General features: G+C 39.4%; 1 protein-coding gene across 6 annotated transcripts in view; it reads left to right on the forward strand.

Moving 5' to 3' along the window:
• triob (trio Rho guanine nucleotide exchange factor b) overlaps window positions 1-14,557 on the forward strand; it is a 113,836-nt gene that overhangs the window by 30,933 nt on the left and 68,346 nt on the right. For 5 of the 6 annotated variants that reach the window (XM_036005964.1, XM_031298633.2, XM_031298632.2 and 2 more), the window contains 2 exons: window positions 12,328-12,402; window positions 13,453-13,567. In XM_036005964.1, the coding sequence (XP_035861857.1) occupies window positions 12,328-12,402; window positions 13,453-13,567 (190 nt within the window). Of the gene's footprint in view, window positions 1-709; window positions 887-12,327; window positions 12,403-13,452; window positions 13,568-14,557 lie in introns of those variants that run through there. The other variant, XM_036005962.1, reaches the window with a different exon arrangement.

Below are 14,557 nucleotides of genomic sequence, written 5' to 3' on the forward strand. Positions count from 1 at the left end.
CATACTCATCAAAGGGGGAAACAGCAAGATAATTTGGTCTCAATACATTTACGACCAGATGATGTTTGAGTGTTTTTGAGGTTTATGGACGTCATGATGGCGTAAAGGTTCAAATGTAAAACACATATTTATAAATGAATGAACTGATTACCAGTGTATGCCTGCTTCAATAAATGTTTTCCTATATTAGTTTTGCATCCCCCCCCCCCCCCCCCTTTTTTAAACAATTCTGATATTACTGTGTCAGAAGACTAATAATTCAAGAATTGTTGCAATTCATGTAACAAAACCTCTGATACAAGAAAACAAGATGAATGTTCTTGATGAGGTGTCCCAGGTCAAAGGCTCACAGTGACCAACAGAGTCTAAGTATTAGTCAAAGAGAAGATTACAACCAATCATCATTACCGTCTATTTTGCCAGCAAATCCACAACGCGACAACTGTTTGGCTGGCTTAACATTTTTTCCCTGTGAATAGCTAGCCAGGCACACAGGGGAGAAACTGTTTAATGCAAAGCAGCACTTGTTACTAAATCTTGTTTTGGGGAGGGGTTAGTGACATGGGGGGGCACAGCAAAGAAAAGCCGGTTGGTGAAGGCAAGAAGGAGCTGGCAGTGCTTTTGGATTTCTGCAGCTCAGTGGGTGGCAGGGGCGTTGGCCAATATATGGCACGGCTGTTGTTCAGTTGCCTCCTCGCCATACAACAATGGGACGGTTAGAAAGCTAGAAGTGGTAGGTTGATAACCGCTGTAGATCTGTGTAGGGTGTAGCGTAGGCCTAGTTTGATAGGGACGGTTCGGCGCAGGTTTTAGTTTACAATGGCAGTGCTGGATAACCACAGCTGGCAGTACGCCCAGGCTGGAAAAACCCTGATCAGACTCTCAGGTAGAGTAATCTCTATTATCTAAATATATTCTGTTGTTTTTATCCAGAAACTTGTTTAGTTTGATTCCTAACAGTAGAAGTACTAAGACAGGGTGATCTCATGTGTACGACTGAAATGTCTGCTGTCAAAGAACCTAATTAAATTAACAACAACTTTGGTAGAAGGATATTTTACAAAAACTCCTTCAAGTCTCTAAAGTTTGTTATTACTGTAAACTTAATGTTGTTTGTGTGTTTTTCAATCAGTGTGACCTCAGCACTCTTGATAAATAGGACCTAAAGTAATACATGCAGATATGGAAATACAGTGCTATCTTCACCTTGTACTCTATTTTGTTTCAATCAAGACACATGAAAGTGATTAAAAACAAATGATGCAATTTATAAAAGAAAATGAATTCCCTTTTATTCACTGTAGAATTTAGGGAGACCAAACTGACCAAATCACAGTCTGCAGCTTTCTAAAATCACTGCAGTATGACCTCCTGGTTCTAACTATTTTGTTTTGCCAAACCATTGTGGTTACAATATCGATGCTGTTGAAATCAATGAAAGACTGGTTAAATGATGCTGAATGATAGTATTTACAGCAGCTTATGGCATGGCTCATTTGATATTGTACTATTCGATTTTTTAGGTAAGTTTTAACATTTATTAGTTTTTTCATTCTCTGTATTCAGTTGTCTTTATCGTGTGTGTACTAGAAAAAAACTAGAACAGTGAAGATTAAAATTCTAAGTTCTATTGTAATTAGTAAGTTATGACTGTAATCTGTTTGAACATTTGTTATGCATGTGTAGAAACCACAAATCATGCAACTTTAACTATTTTCATTTGTGATCCTTTGGCTTGGTTTATCAGTAATCCATGGGCCAAGAAAACTTGGCACTGCAGTTAATAACAATAGTATGTCTATAGTATCTGTCTTGAGTAAATGATTGAATAACTGACTACTAACCCTAACCCTTAGACTGAACCTAACCCTCTGCTTATGCTCATTTTGTATCCTGGACACAAATTAGTTTGGTTTAAAACATGCATACTGTTACAAAAAGTCCTACTTTTAAAATGCCTGGTGCAATGCAGCTGCAGTATAGCAAATCCCAAGATAGCAGAAACAGGAACAACTCTCAGTATAGTGCAAACCAAATACAAAAGCCTTGCAGTGAATACTGTAATACTATTGTGAAGCATATAATGTTCAGTTTTCCTTGAGGCTGTGTCAGTGAAATTAAAGTTTCGATTGAATTTTTGTGGAGTTACACAAAATCCTGGAAAGTTGCTTTCAGTCAATGTTGCCGAGGCTGAGCTGTGACTTCTGTGATAGTGCAGTTTGCCTGAATAATTTTGACACATAATGTTTGTGTTTGCAACCGATTTGACTCAGAACAATGGCTAGTTGTTAGACTGTTGTATGTATGTGAGTTATTATGTGTTAAATGATTACTATAAAGTTCAAATCTCTGTACAGTAAAAGCTGTCACATATTGCTAATGTATGCCTGTGTGTGTGTTCGAGAGAGGGTAACTTTAGTAAAGGGGAAACATTATTTTCTTTTTACACACTTTAACACCATCCCTCATGATTAAGGTGTCCCCTTTTCAGTTTAGTATATGGGCCATTGTGCTCAGCTTGTTCTGTGCTACACAGACACAAAACTGATTTAGTTGCAATAGAATATAAATGGAAAAAAGTTACTTGCGGGACATACTGTACAGCTTATGTTTACTGAATGTTGTGGCTATACTATGGCTAAAAACAACCCCCTTGTTTGAACAGTTTGCAAGCCTGCGCAGCTACAGCCTCCTATCTATGCAGATCTGTGCCAGGTGTTGAAACAGGTCAACCAGGACAGCTGGTCTACGCCTTAAACACAGGACCGAAGGTAAACTATTAGACCAACAGTCCATAACATCAGACCGCCTGGCTTTTACCTCCACTTACAAATACTCTAATCAGGTAGCTAGAAGATACTACGGCTATTACTCTCAATAGAAAATGGAAGTGTTATTTGTCATCCTCTCTTGCTCAATCACCAAGACTTGGTGCCTGCAGGGGTAATGTATGCAGATGTCTGAGGAGATGACTTCCCTGAGGCGATTACGAGAAATAGTGATATTTATCATGAGGACAGCACTGCAGAATGAGATCACAACAAGGCAAGATGAGCGAGGATTTATAAAGCTTCTAGCATAGTTTAATTTAGAATATGTATCCCAAGACCTGGGACAAAACATGAAGTAATGGGTTTAAGTTCTTACTTGTGAGGATGACACAATCAATTGATCGGACAGGTGAACATTTTGTCCTTATAAAGGACATTTTCACTTTTATAGTAAGATCAATAGAAAAGTTGTTTGTCAGACCCAGTAAAAGTTAAGTAGGCCTATCAATGCTTTCACAAAATGTCCCCGTAATCACTGTTCAGGGAAATGAAAACTTGTCAAGTAGATTACCATCAAACTTTGTTGCAGACTTTTAAAACTTAAGACTCCATACACATGCAGACACTGTAGTTGTCCATGTTTTACGCACCCCAGGAGGAATTGTTACGCCAGTCCTTTTGTGTAAATGCCAGATAGATACAGAATGGAGTTGCTGCGGCAAGTCGATAATGACAAGACAAGTGCTTCCAATCAAAGGGCTGTTGCTTCAGTCCTCTGTTCCCGACACTGCCAAAAAGGGTTTCTCTCCGTCAAAAGTGCTGACTGTTGGTATAGGATTGATTCACATTTTCGTATTCTTTCAAATGTAGCCATGTTATGGTGTGTGGACACAAATCTCAATAAAAAAGACTGGCAAGTGACACAGAGGGTTGCCAATAGTGAGGCCTAGAGGGACACTAAGTATGTCAGAAGGCAATAGAGTCAACAGAGGGAGGAGGGAGGGGAAAATACAGAGAGAGAGAGAGAGAGAGAGACGGATAGGGTGGTAGGATGTTGCATGAGTTGAAAAACTAAGAAAAAAAGGGGATTTGTAAATTACAGACGAAGGTGAGGTTATTATTCAAGCTCACTGAGATGTGAAAGGAATAAAGAAACAGCTGAAGCACTATAATAAGAGCACATACAACACTTATATTCTGTCAAGGTTGATTACAACCTTAACCAGATTACAAATGAAACAACAACTACACACGCAAACAGACAGTCGCACACATGTTCTTGTTTGTACAGCATACATTCATCCCTGGGCTGTCTCCGGGGTGTGTGTGTGTTTGTGTGTGTGTGTGTGTGTGTGTGTGTGTGTGTGTGTGTGCGTGCGTGCGTGCGTGCGTGTGTGTGTGTATAAATGAAACAACAACTACACACACAAACAGACAGTCGCACACATGTTCTTGTTTGTACAGCATACATTCATCCCTGGGCTGTCTCCGGGTTGCGCGTGTGTGTGTGTGTGTGTGTGTGTGTGTGTGTGTGTGTGTGTGTGTGTGTGTGTGTGTGTGTGTGTGCGTGTGTGTGTGGTGTGTGTTCAGCAATGCAGTATTGTGAGAGCACAGATGTAAGCACAGGACAGCAGTTCATTATACAGCATTGAGACTGCTTTGATTGTCTCCTTTACTAGTCTCACAAACAGCTCAGTGAAAATCACTCACTGGCTTGTCTAATACTGCTGACCATTGTTTATCTTAGCATTGCTCCTTAGCTGCTCACACACTGTACTAAATAAGAGTTATATTTAGGGTAGATTAGATTTATTGTACGGAATGTTTTGAACATGATTTACAGAGCTTTCTGTTCTCTCTGCTCTGTAGATGAGTTGTTAATTCTCTGTTCAGCTCTTAATCTATACAGTTTATTTAGGTGAAGCTACTGTAGGTGAAGTGTTATTCTCAATTATAAAATATTTTTACGCATGACATTGTGGTCCAGAGTTACATTTAAGGTATTTGGTTTGAGTAAAAGTTTGGAAATATTATTGAAACAATAACCCCATTTGGCATGCATTTAGATTAATGCCTTCACAAATTTGTATCATACAAGCATGACAAAAAAAAAATTTACACTTTCCAATGTGTCACTGCCAAATAATGTGTTTTTTAAAATTATGTGAATTAGATACAACTTAAAACCTTATTATCTGTGTGTTTAAAAATACCTGAGATGGTTAAAAATAAAAACAGTGTGCTTTAACAGAAAAACTAATTCATTGCATAGTTTGTTGCTTACATTTGTGTTTGAGCAGGAGAATGTTATGTAATAAGAAGTGATCATGGCTCATGCTAAAACGATTTGTCGATAAACAGTAAATTAAATAACAACCAGCAAAAATACCAAACATTCTGTAGTTCTTGTTTCTCGAATGGAAAGATTTGCTGCTTTTCTCTCTCATATATTGTTGTAAATGATATGCTTTGGAGCATGGGACTGTTGGTCAGACAAAGAAAAACTATTTGAAGACGTCAGCTTGTGAACTTGTGAGGGGCATTTTGTACTATTTTTGGACATTTTATAGACTAAATGATTTAAAAAAAACAGACATATTAATGAAACTACGAGCGTCATTATTAGTGTTAGCTACTTATCATGGCCTTAACCTTTAAAAAAGTATTTGAAGCTGGTATAGTGACTCCATATACTGCTGCTTGGATTAAACAAAATGCAGGAAGAAACATAAAAACTGTTCTATAGTGGTGGGACGGCATTGTTTTCTCTGAAGGCGCCACACTGCACTTACAGATTGAACATTTAAGCACAGTGTACCATGAGAATAGTTTTTGTTTCCTACCCTTCCCATTTGTTATGACTTATTCATACCCTTTTTTGCTGTGCTTAGGGGTTATATCCAGGTCGAGGGGTTGCGGTAGGAGCAAAGTGTTATTTTTACTGTAAGCCACACTGTAACAACAATATGAGAAACCCGATGAAAGTTGAGCTCACCACAGTCCCCAGGCACCCTGCCAGCTCCGGCTGAAGGTCACAGAACTAGAGTAAAGTAGAGGCTGCTAGAAGTGGCTTTGGATCTGAGGGAGGGATTGACTGTGTGTGTGAGGGATAGAGAAATAAATAAATGAAAAGGATATACTGTTGAAGTGAAAGAAAGATGGAGAAATAGAGCCAGAGGTAGAACAGGAGGGAGATAGAGCTCTAAGTTGTTTATCTTCTCACCCTGTGGCACCGGGGCAACGTACGCTTGCTGTTATTCTAGTCAGGGTTGTCACACAGGGGATGTGACAAAAGACCAGCTTGTAACAGCCAGTCACATAGACTAGGATGAGCACTCATATTGCCCACAACAACATGGTTGGCAATGGCAGCCTGATATACCTTCACAGTAGGGGGTTAACAGAAAAAGTACACAACATGGCATATTCAAATGGCAGATACAAGTCAGCACTTCAGTTCTAGTACTAGTGAGTTCAGTTTGAATGTTCTAGACCGCTCAGTATTTTTGTTTGACTTGCTTTAAGCGCAACTGAAAGATCTGCTATCAGCTTCTCCCTGGTGATTTGGATATTTAGGGAATAAGAGAATCAGCTAGACTTTTCTCATCCTCGAAAATTGTGTGTCTTACCACCTCAGTCAAACAAAGTTGATTGTAAAATGTTGAATATCAAAACACAGACTTTAACAACACAACACAACATAAGAGTTAGCTGGTATTACTGCGAACACTGTAGACCCTGTGCTATTCTTGGTGGACATTCAGGGCTAGAAGTTTCCTGGAAGATAATGATGTTACTTTTCTCAGAGTGAGATATCAATTGTGTGTTGTGCTGAAATAAATTCTCCTGAGAATCTACAGTGGCATGTGCCCTGCTTTCTACCTGGGTCCTGTTAAGTTTCACCAAAAAGTGGCACATCCCTCTCTCTGAGGGAGCACTATTCTTAGAGCTCCGCAAAGGGTCTCAGTCTTACTGTTACACATTGAAACACAGGTCAGAACACAGGCCCACGTATAAAAACACAAAGTTACAAGTGTATGCCTGCTTAGAGGGATAGACATTCTGTACACACCTGGCCATATACAGTAAGGCTAATGCACACACTCTCTAACTCGAGCACAGTAATGACTAAACCAATCCGCTGTCACACTTCCTATGTTTCTGCACTGTTCCTCAAAGCTCCCCACATTCTTAGCCAGTCCAAGTCAGGCTTAACTGAGCCAAACCAGGCTGAGCAGTGTGACAAATGCCTCGCAGTTCTCTCTTTTCACTCAAACTTATAGTGAGTTTAACATACTGGCCTCTGACCCAGTAGTGAAGTATGAAAGAGCCATCTGAAATCCATCACAGTCACATGCACTGTAAATCTTTGTATATACAGCTATGATTACAAATAATTTGAGCAGTTGTCCATTTGTTGCATCTGTACATTGTGAAAGATTGCTGAATTTGTAACTGCTTGGTATAAAATACATTCCATAGTGACTACTGCTCTGAATCTTTGGATCTCACCACAGTTGTCCTCGCTGGCAGCTGGAACGGATGTTATCAGGTTTGTGCTGAGGCAGTCAGGAATTGTACTGTAGTATTTCTGCAGTATTATGTAGCAGTCCTAGTCTTTTCTGCTGTACTACACATACAGCCTAGCTTGTAATTGCTCTGAGTTTGAGGTTACGAGGTTATGAGCCAGAGGATTGCCATCATGCGGCTAGCCAGGCTGTGCAGATGCACCATCTACAGTCTAGCCTGTGGTCTAATTGGAATTGGATTGGAAGTAAAGGGATTGGCACTATGCACTGAGGCCGTCTGTTCAGATGTGCTGTGGATAGACAACACAAATATGCAGTTGTGTTCATTTTGGGGTAATGACTTAGGATTAGGATGCTTGTAGGTGAAGAAATTGGTTGAGTTTATCCCTGCACATGTTACAATTTTGGTCAGGGGTTTATGAACTTTTTCCATTCGGATCTAAACTTGGTGCATTCATTCCCCATTACATCTCATTACAGCCATATAGAAACAAGTCTGTAAACCAGTTTGGATCCTAGAGGATGCAAGATGTTTTCAGTCTGTGGTGTGAAGAATTGGTACAAGGCACGAACACAATCTGTTCTGTAGCAGTGTATTCAGATCCGCCTTTTTTCAGCCGTTTTTACTCTAATCTGACAGCTTTAGTTACTAGTTACTTTACAAATAAAGATTTTTGCAGACATAACACATGTAGTTTATAAAATACGATGTTTTATTATAAATTAAACTACTACTGTTTTGATCGTTTCTTAAATGTGAGGATTTTTTTTTGCATTGAGTACTTTTACTTTTAATACTTTAAGTACTGTACATTTTCCTGTTCATACTTACATACTTTTACTTAAGTAACATTTTCAATGCAGGACTTTTACTTGTAACAAAGTATTTTTACAGTGTGGTATAAGTACTTTTACTTAAGTAAAGGATCTGAATACTTCTTCCACGACTGGATGTAGGACACAATCCTTTGAGACAAGAAGAAGAGTCCTCAGTCCCATGCATAGGCTCAGTCATTCTGGGTCTTCAAGTTAAATGTAGGCTTCAATTTTGTGTCTTCACCTTTGTATTCTGTGGTTGTGTGTTTGACTAGAATATTGCCGCTGAACCAAAGGGGTTGGCTGACTTTTGGATTACATAAACGCACACAATTAAAATGCTGCCATCAGTGAGCAGACACAGTTTGAATTAGTACATAATTGGGCAAACTGTAACTGTTATTTCCATGCAAGCATGTGATTAGACAAACCCTGACTGTACATCTAATGTACATGAGTGAATTATCAATTATAGCCAATGGTGGCAGTTTTACACATTTGTGTGAAGCAACTAGTGTCCATTTGTCTCCAAGTTCTGTTTTGCATTTTTACATTTACAAGACAATACATTTACTTTATGGCTTTTTCTTGCAGAATTCCACTGTTTTGGACACTGAACTGTTATTACATATTTATTAAATTGAAAAGAGCTACAATAAGAGGGGGACATCATTCAACAACTGCCTAAATATGTAGTGACAATTCAAATATGACAAATAGTTCCACTCTTACACTTCAAGGAAGTGCATAATAGTATATCATGCATTATATGTTGTCAAGCCAACCCAAGCAAACGTCTATATGATGTACTATTATTGTCCCTTTGATGAATGTATACACAAGATGTCTCCCAAATCTACAGAGAGAATGAGAGCATAAGTGCACATGTGACTGTGTGTGTGTGTGTGTGTGTGTGTGTGTGTGTGTGTGTGTGTGTGTGTGTGTGTGTTCCTGCCAGTGTACATGTGTTTCATGAATGACAGGCTGTCATCCGCCACTCCTGCATCTTTGTCTGAATTATCCATTACCTGTCATGTGCGCAGTTGATCTCCTCATCTCGCAGTCATCACCTTGTATTTCCTTGTTCCAACGGACAGATGTGTCACAGTGAGCACTGAAAAAGAAATTACTTTCTACCTTTTCTCTTCATTTTCTGCTTTGAATTCTAGATTTAAAAAAATAATTATTACAAAAAAAGCTCCCTGTAAAAAAAAGGTATTTCTTGGACAAACGCTATGCATTTCGCCTCATTTTACATGCTACTGAGTGCAGGCTGCCAGTAAAATGGATTGCTCTCATTATGAGTGTGTTATGAACAAGCAGTCTGTGATTGAAAAGCTTTATTTCATGCTCGGCAGACTTGTAAATGAATGGTTGTGTGTAGTCAAGAGAGGAGATTGTCGTGTGTGTTCTGGTGTGGTAGTGTGTGTAGCGAGAGGCGATGATGGGATTTCATGAATCACAGTGTGCAGGGTAATACTTTACCTCTGCGGGATATTGTATGTTTTATTGCTGCATATAAACATGACGAAAATTAGAAAAGGTTCTGTGGTTGTATGTGTACTTGCGGCATTGTGCCTTTTTTACTGTGTTGACATCACAAGTAATGGGCCATCATACCGTGGAAGCAACTTACTCTTCACCAGCAGCTGTTTATATGTTGCTGTTCTCTATTTTTTATGATCATACAGTATAACACTTTATATTGAATTTTCCAATCTGATCTTCAAAATCCAGATTTCCAGGATTAAGTTGTGGAACATGTATGACAGCTACATATGTTTCTAGCTTACTGCATGCAGCCTTCCACATAAACCCCAAAGCATGTGTGTCCAGCCTTTCTGCCAGACACGGCCTATGTCGTACAAACTGTAGTTTTAGCAGGGCTGCAGCATTATAACAGGTCAGTGTTGGCTATCTGCCAGGGCCAGTATCTTACATAAACCACCACAGTGAGGAATGTGTCTGGGCACACTTCACAGGAAACACACAGACATGTACTAACACAAAATGCAATGTTTTTTTCTGCTTGGGCCCTGTATTGCTGATTTTCAATGCACACACACACACACACACACACACACACACACACACACACAGACACTCATTCTTTCCAGCTATAGCCATGCTCAGTCCTCCTTTGTTCTCTGTGTGTGAGAGACAGATAGTTTGGATGAGAAACAGGTGCAGCAGGTTATAAAGAGACACTCAGCAACAGAGAGGGAGATCATAAAAACTATGAGTGTGGATTGTAAGGGCTCACTCCGCTGTTTAGCCTCTCTCTCCTCTCACCAGAAGTGGAACGAGAATGAAACCATTATTGCTACCTCAGTCCCATCTCCTCTCAACTGGTTGTGACATTATCCGTGAGTCAGGTTGTGTCCAGTCTGGCCACTTTCTACAGTGAGCTAATGTGCTGTCATCCAGGCCTGTCTGCTACTCCTAACTCCCTCAGACCATGAATGAAATCAATATAACAGGAGCCAATAAAACCTGTAGGGGTTATTTAGCTGTCTCCCTGTCTTTCTGCAGTCTCCTCTGTCTGTGTTATTATCTGTCTTGCTTTACACTGCAGTTATGTCTGTCCCCATATTCTTCGCTGTCTCGCTAGAATCATTAGCAGCCTGTGTCTGTTCTTGTCATTTCATATCACACACTTTTTGTCTTTGTCCCTCTCCATTTCAGTCTGCCTTTGATCCATTTATCTATTTATCTATATCCATTTATGTAGCTTCCTGCCATTCCCTCTCTGTCTTTACTTTGCATTCTGTCACATCTCTGTTTTTCCCTTCATATCCTCAGGTTGTAACTCACTTGCAACCTGGAAGAAGTAATCATAGGTTTAATGATACTCATGTTGAAAAATGTCTTAATTTCACAGTTTTGCTCTCTGCTTGTATCAAGCTGCGGGCTGAAAAATACTGCAATTTTGAGAGCAAATACTCAACTTTAAGTAATCACTGGCTCCTCCAGTTTAAAATGAATTTAGATTCATGACTGACTTTCTTTTGAGGGCATTCGGTTTATGTATGTGTGTGTATGAGCGCATGATTAAGCACTCGGTCTAGCCGCTATCTAATTAGCTAATTTCCATTCATAGTCAGTGTGATTAAATGTTTATATCATAACTGTCAAAGCAGCACAGTGTTTATGTAAAGTTGTTGGCTCTTTCTTCTACAGTATTTGTCTTTCCTTTTGACCCCTAAGTCTGTTTACCAAAACAGAGCCTGAAAAAAAATATATATATATATATTTCTTTTTTTTTTTTTTTTTTTTTCCTGGATAGTATTCATGACTAAGATTTGCTGTTAGCATGCAACTTCAAATACATGTTCCTTTATGTTTGCTCGTTTGCTTATGTAAAGTAGTATATTGTGCGTGTGGTGTGTGGAATGTGTGTGTGTCTGTGTAAATGTGAGAGAGATGACTCACAGCTCAAACAATAGCTGATGACATCACAAGCTGATTGCATCTGCATAGAGACAATTCAGTGGTCAAAGCTGTCAATATCATGGCTGATGGCTGTATTTTTTACTAACTGAGGCATTATAGCTTTCATTGTGCATTGTTATAATGAAATTGTCCTGAATACTATTTTTGTTCGGTTTGTTTTATAATTTGGCAATCACAAAGTTATTCATTGTTGCAGTGATAAAGAATATGTAATGTTAACCAAATAAGAATACACTGCATTTTAACAGAAAAAAGGCATCATCATATACCTTACAACTTGGAAATTAAGAACATGTGGCATGATATTCGACTATATGGTACATCCCTACATTATTCCGTTCAGGGGACCATCTAAATCCGTTGTCTGACTGCTCTACTAAACACACTAAAGAGATAAAAGTCAGTTTGTGTGTGTGTGTGTGTGTGTGTGTGTGTGTGTGTGTGTGTGTTTGTTCCCTTATTGGCTGTAGACAATGATATGTTTCAGAGGCTTGATTGAGGTCATCTGGATTAAAACAAGCCGTTGGCTGGGTCAGTTAAACTTAAAGCATCAAACACTGACCAACTCACTGACCAGCGCATACTAAATATATCACATGCTGCTGGCCACATTGGTGTAAAAAAACAAAAAAACAAAGATTAAGGTTGGTGTAACTGTTGTCACTCTGCTGATCAACTGGCTGTTTCCATTTCTTAGTGCTTTGATTTAAGTTGGGAGCCTCCTTCCTTGCTGACCTCTCTGTTTTTCTGTGTTTCAGGGTTTCATCGCAATGAGGATATGAAGGCCATTGATGTGCTTCCCATCCTCAAGGAGAAGGTTGCCTTTCTCTCAGGTCAGATTATACTATACTCATAAAAACTGCAATTCACTCTTTTTTTTCAATGAAGAGGAGTCATTGTAGCTATTGTATACCTATATTGCTATAGAGACCTTGCATGGTTCTTGTTATGTTTGCACGCTCATATTTATCAGAAGAGACAAATGCAGGAAGAGATGTGAAGTTATCAAGATAATTTAGACAAAAGCAGCGATTTCAGTGTCGACACCTTTGTTTCAGCAAGAAAAACATCTTTAGTTGTTAATTTACAGTAAGTACAAATAGTTCCAAAATCATACTCTTGGTCAGAATAGGAACAAAACACATACACACCTTTGTGGCTCTTGTGCTTGAAAGAATGATAGTTTAAAAATGGGAACACATACTGCATGTCCCCTTAAATGGCATAACACAGCAGCCTGGGTATGAAAATTCTAGCTTCTCTTTATGCGATTTCGACTTCTTAGATTAATTAAGTGCACCCACTTATTTCTCTGAACTGCTTCTGACTTGTCATGGTGTTAACCTGACCTTTACCCCATTAGTGTTAACTGCATGGACATTGCCATAATTGTGAGTGAGTTTGAGAGAGTGTTTTTCTCTGTTCATAATAGTCGGTGTTGCTTGTTACTGCAGCCTGACTGAAAGGCTATTACTAGTCTTGTCATCGTGCGACTAATTTGACCCCTGACTCTTCAGTGTGACTCAGTATAGTCATGACTTATTCACAGATGGTACCCATACAAATTAGCTGCTGTCATCTCAGAGAACTACTGCACTCGCTTTACATCTTTTTGGGATGGTGTTCTGAAGTTATGTAGTCCTACGTAAACACAGTAGCATCAGACCAAGCAGTTAAAGGTAAAATAAATGTCTTAAAAATGTGTAAAAAGCAGGGGAAAATCCAGGACAAGTTGCGAACAAAGAACTTTAACGAATTAAAGAAAAAATGTTATTGACACCACTCTTCTCTCACCTTCTGCTTGGGTTAGCTCTGCTGCATCCATCTACATGGAAAGTAGCGGTTATTTAATTACTTTTTTGTTGTTTGATTTCTATCCAAAGGGGGCAGAGACAGACGTGGAGGTCCCGTTCTCACCTTTCCAGCGCGGAGCAACCATGACAGAATACGATCCGAAGACCTGCGCAGGCTCATTGCCTACCTGGCTACTATTCCCAGGTAGGGAAAATGCACCCTCAACCACACGTACACAGGGTTTCAGTGGAGGATTCATACTTTTTCAAACTGTGAACATACACACTCATATGCACTGACTTATAGACCCTAATCGTGATCCAGGGTTGATTTGAAACAGACTCCTCCTCTTGGCCTCTTATACAGTCACACACACACACACACACACACACACACACACACACACACACACACACACACACACAGCTTTTGTGTCAGACTTTCCCACCTTGCTTTGATTTAAAACGCTGAAGCATGACCTTAGGCTACAAAGAGCTGGGATGATTTTATTTGTGATTCTCTGAGAAGATTCAACTCCCCCCCCCCTCTCATTTCATCCTAACTCTCTATAAAAAGCTATTTCACCTTTTTGTAGGTTAGCACTCGTTCCTTTTAGTAACTCTCCTCTAAGTTAGAGTGGGTCAGGTCTACATGTAATTAGACAAAGTGCCATTTAGATTGCTGCTTATTTTTCTCTTTATGTCATAAAAATATGTTGTCTTTTCTTCCCGGTTTCCCTGTTTGCAGGAAGCATGTAGCCACAGGATGTTCTTGCAGGGTTGTACTCCATGGTGCTCTGTAGTTCTGTGCATTCTGATGTTTAAGTCTAGAAGCACCTTTCCTTCGCATTTAACACTTAGCTCCAGGCTGTTCTGTTTGGAGTCAGTTGTGATGAGCTTGGAGGGAAGCTTGCACTCTTCTGTTCTGCTGCTTCTGATCCCTGCACTGCGCTTTCTAGTGCTTTACAGGTCGAGTGCTAGATTTGTCTTGAGGCAAGAGGTGGTCCAGATCAGTTATTGCAAAAAATGGGTCCAGGTTTCTTCTGGGCTCCTTCACTTTCTGGGATGTGCAAGGCAAAATGAAAAATAGTCAAGGTCTGCGAATATTTCAGTCAGCAGTAGTCAGTATGATGCAAATGTTTGTATTATGATAGTTTGCAATTCTGTATCAAAGTCCAGGAACTTACTGTGCTTT

The sequence above is a fragment of the Sander lucioperca genome, chromosome 10 (genome assembly GCF_008315115.2).
Source record: "Sander lucioperca isolate FBNREF2018 chromosome 10, SLUC_FBN_1.2, whole genome shotgun sequence".
Lineage (NCBI taxonomy): Eukaryota > Metazoa > Chordata > Actinopteri > Perciformes > Percidae > Sander > Sander lucioperca.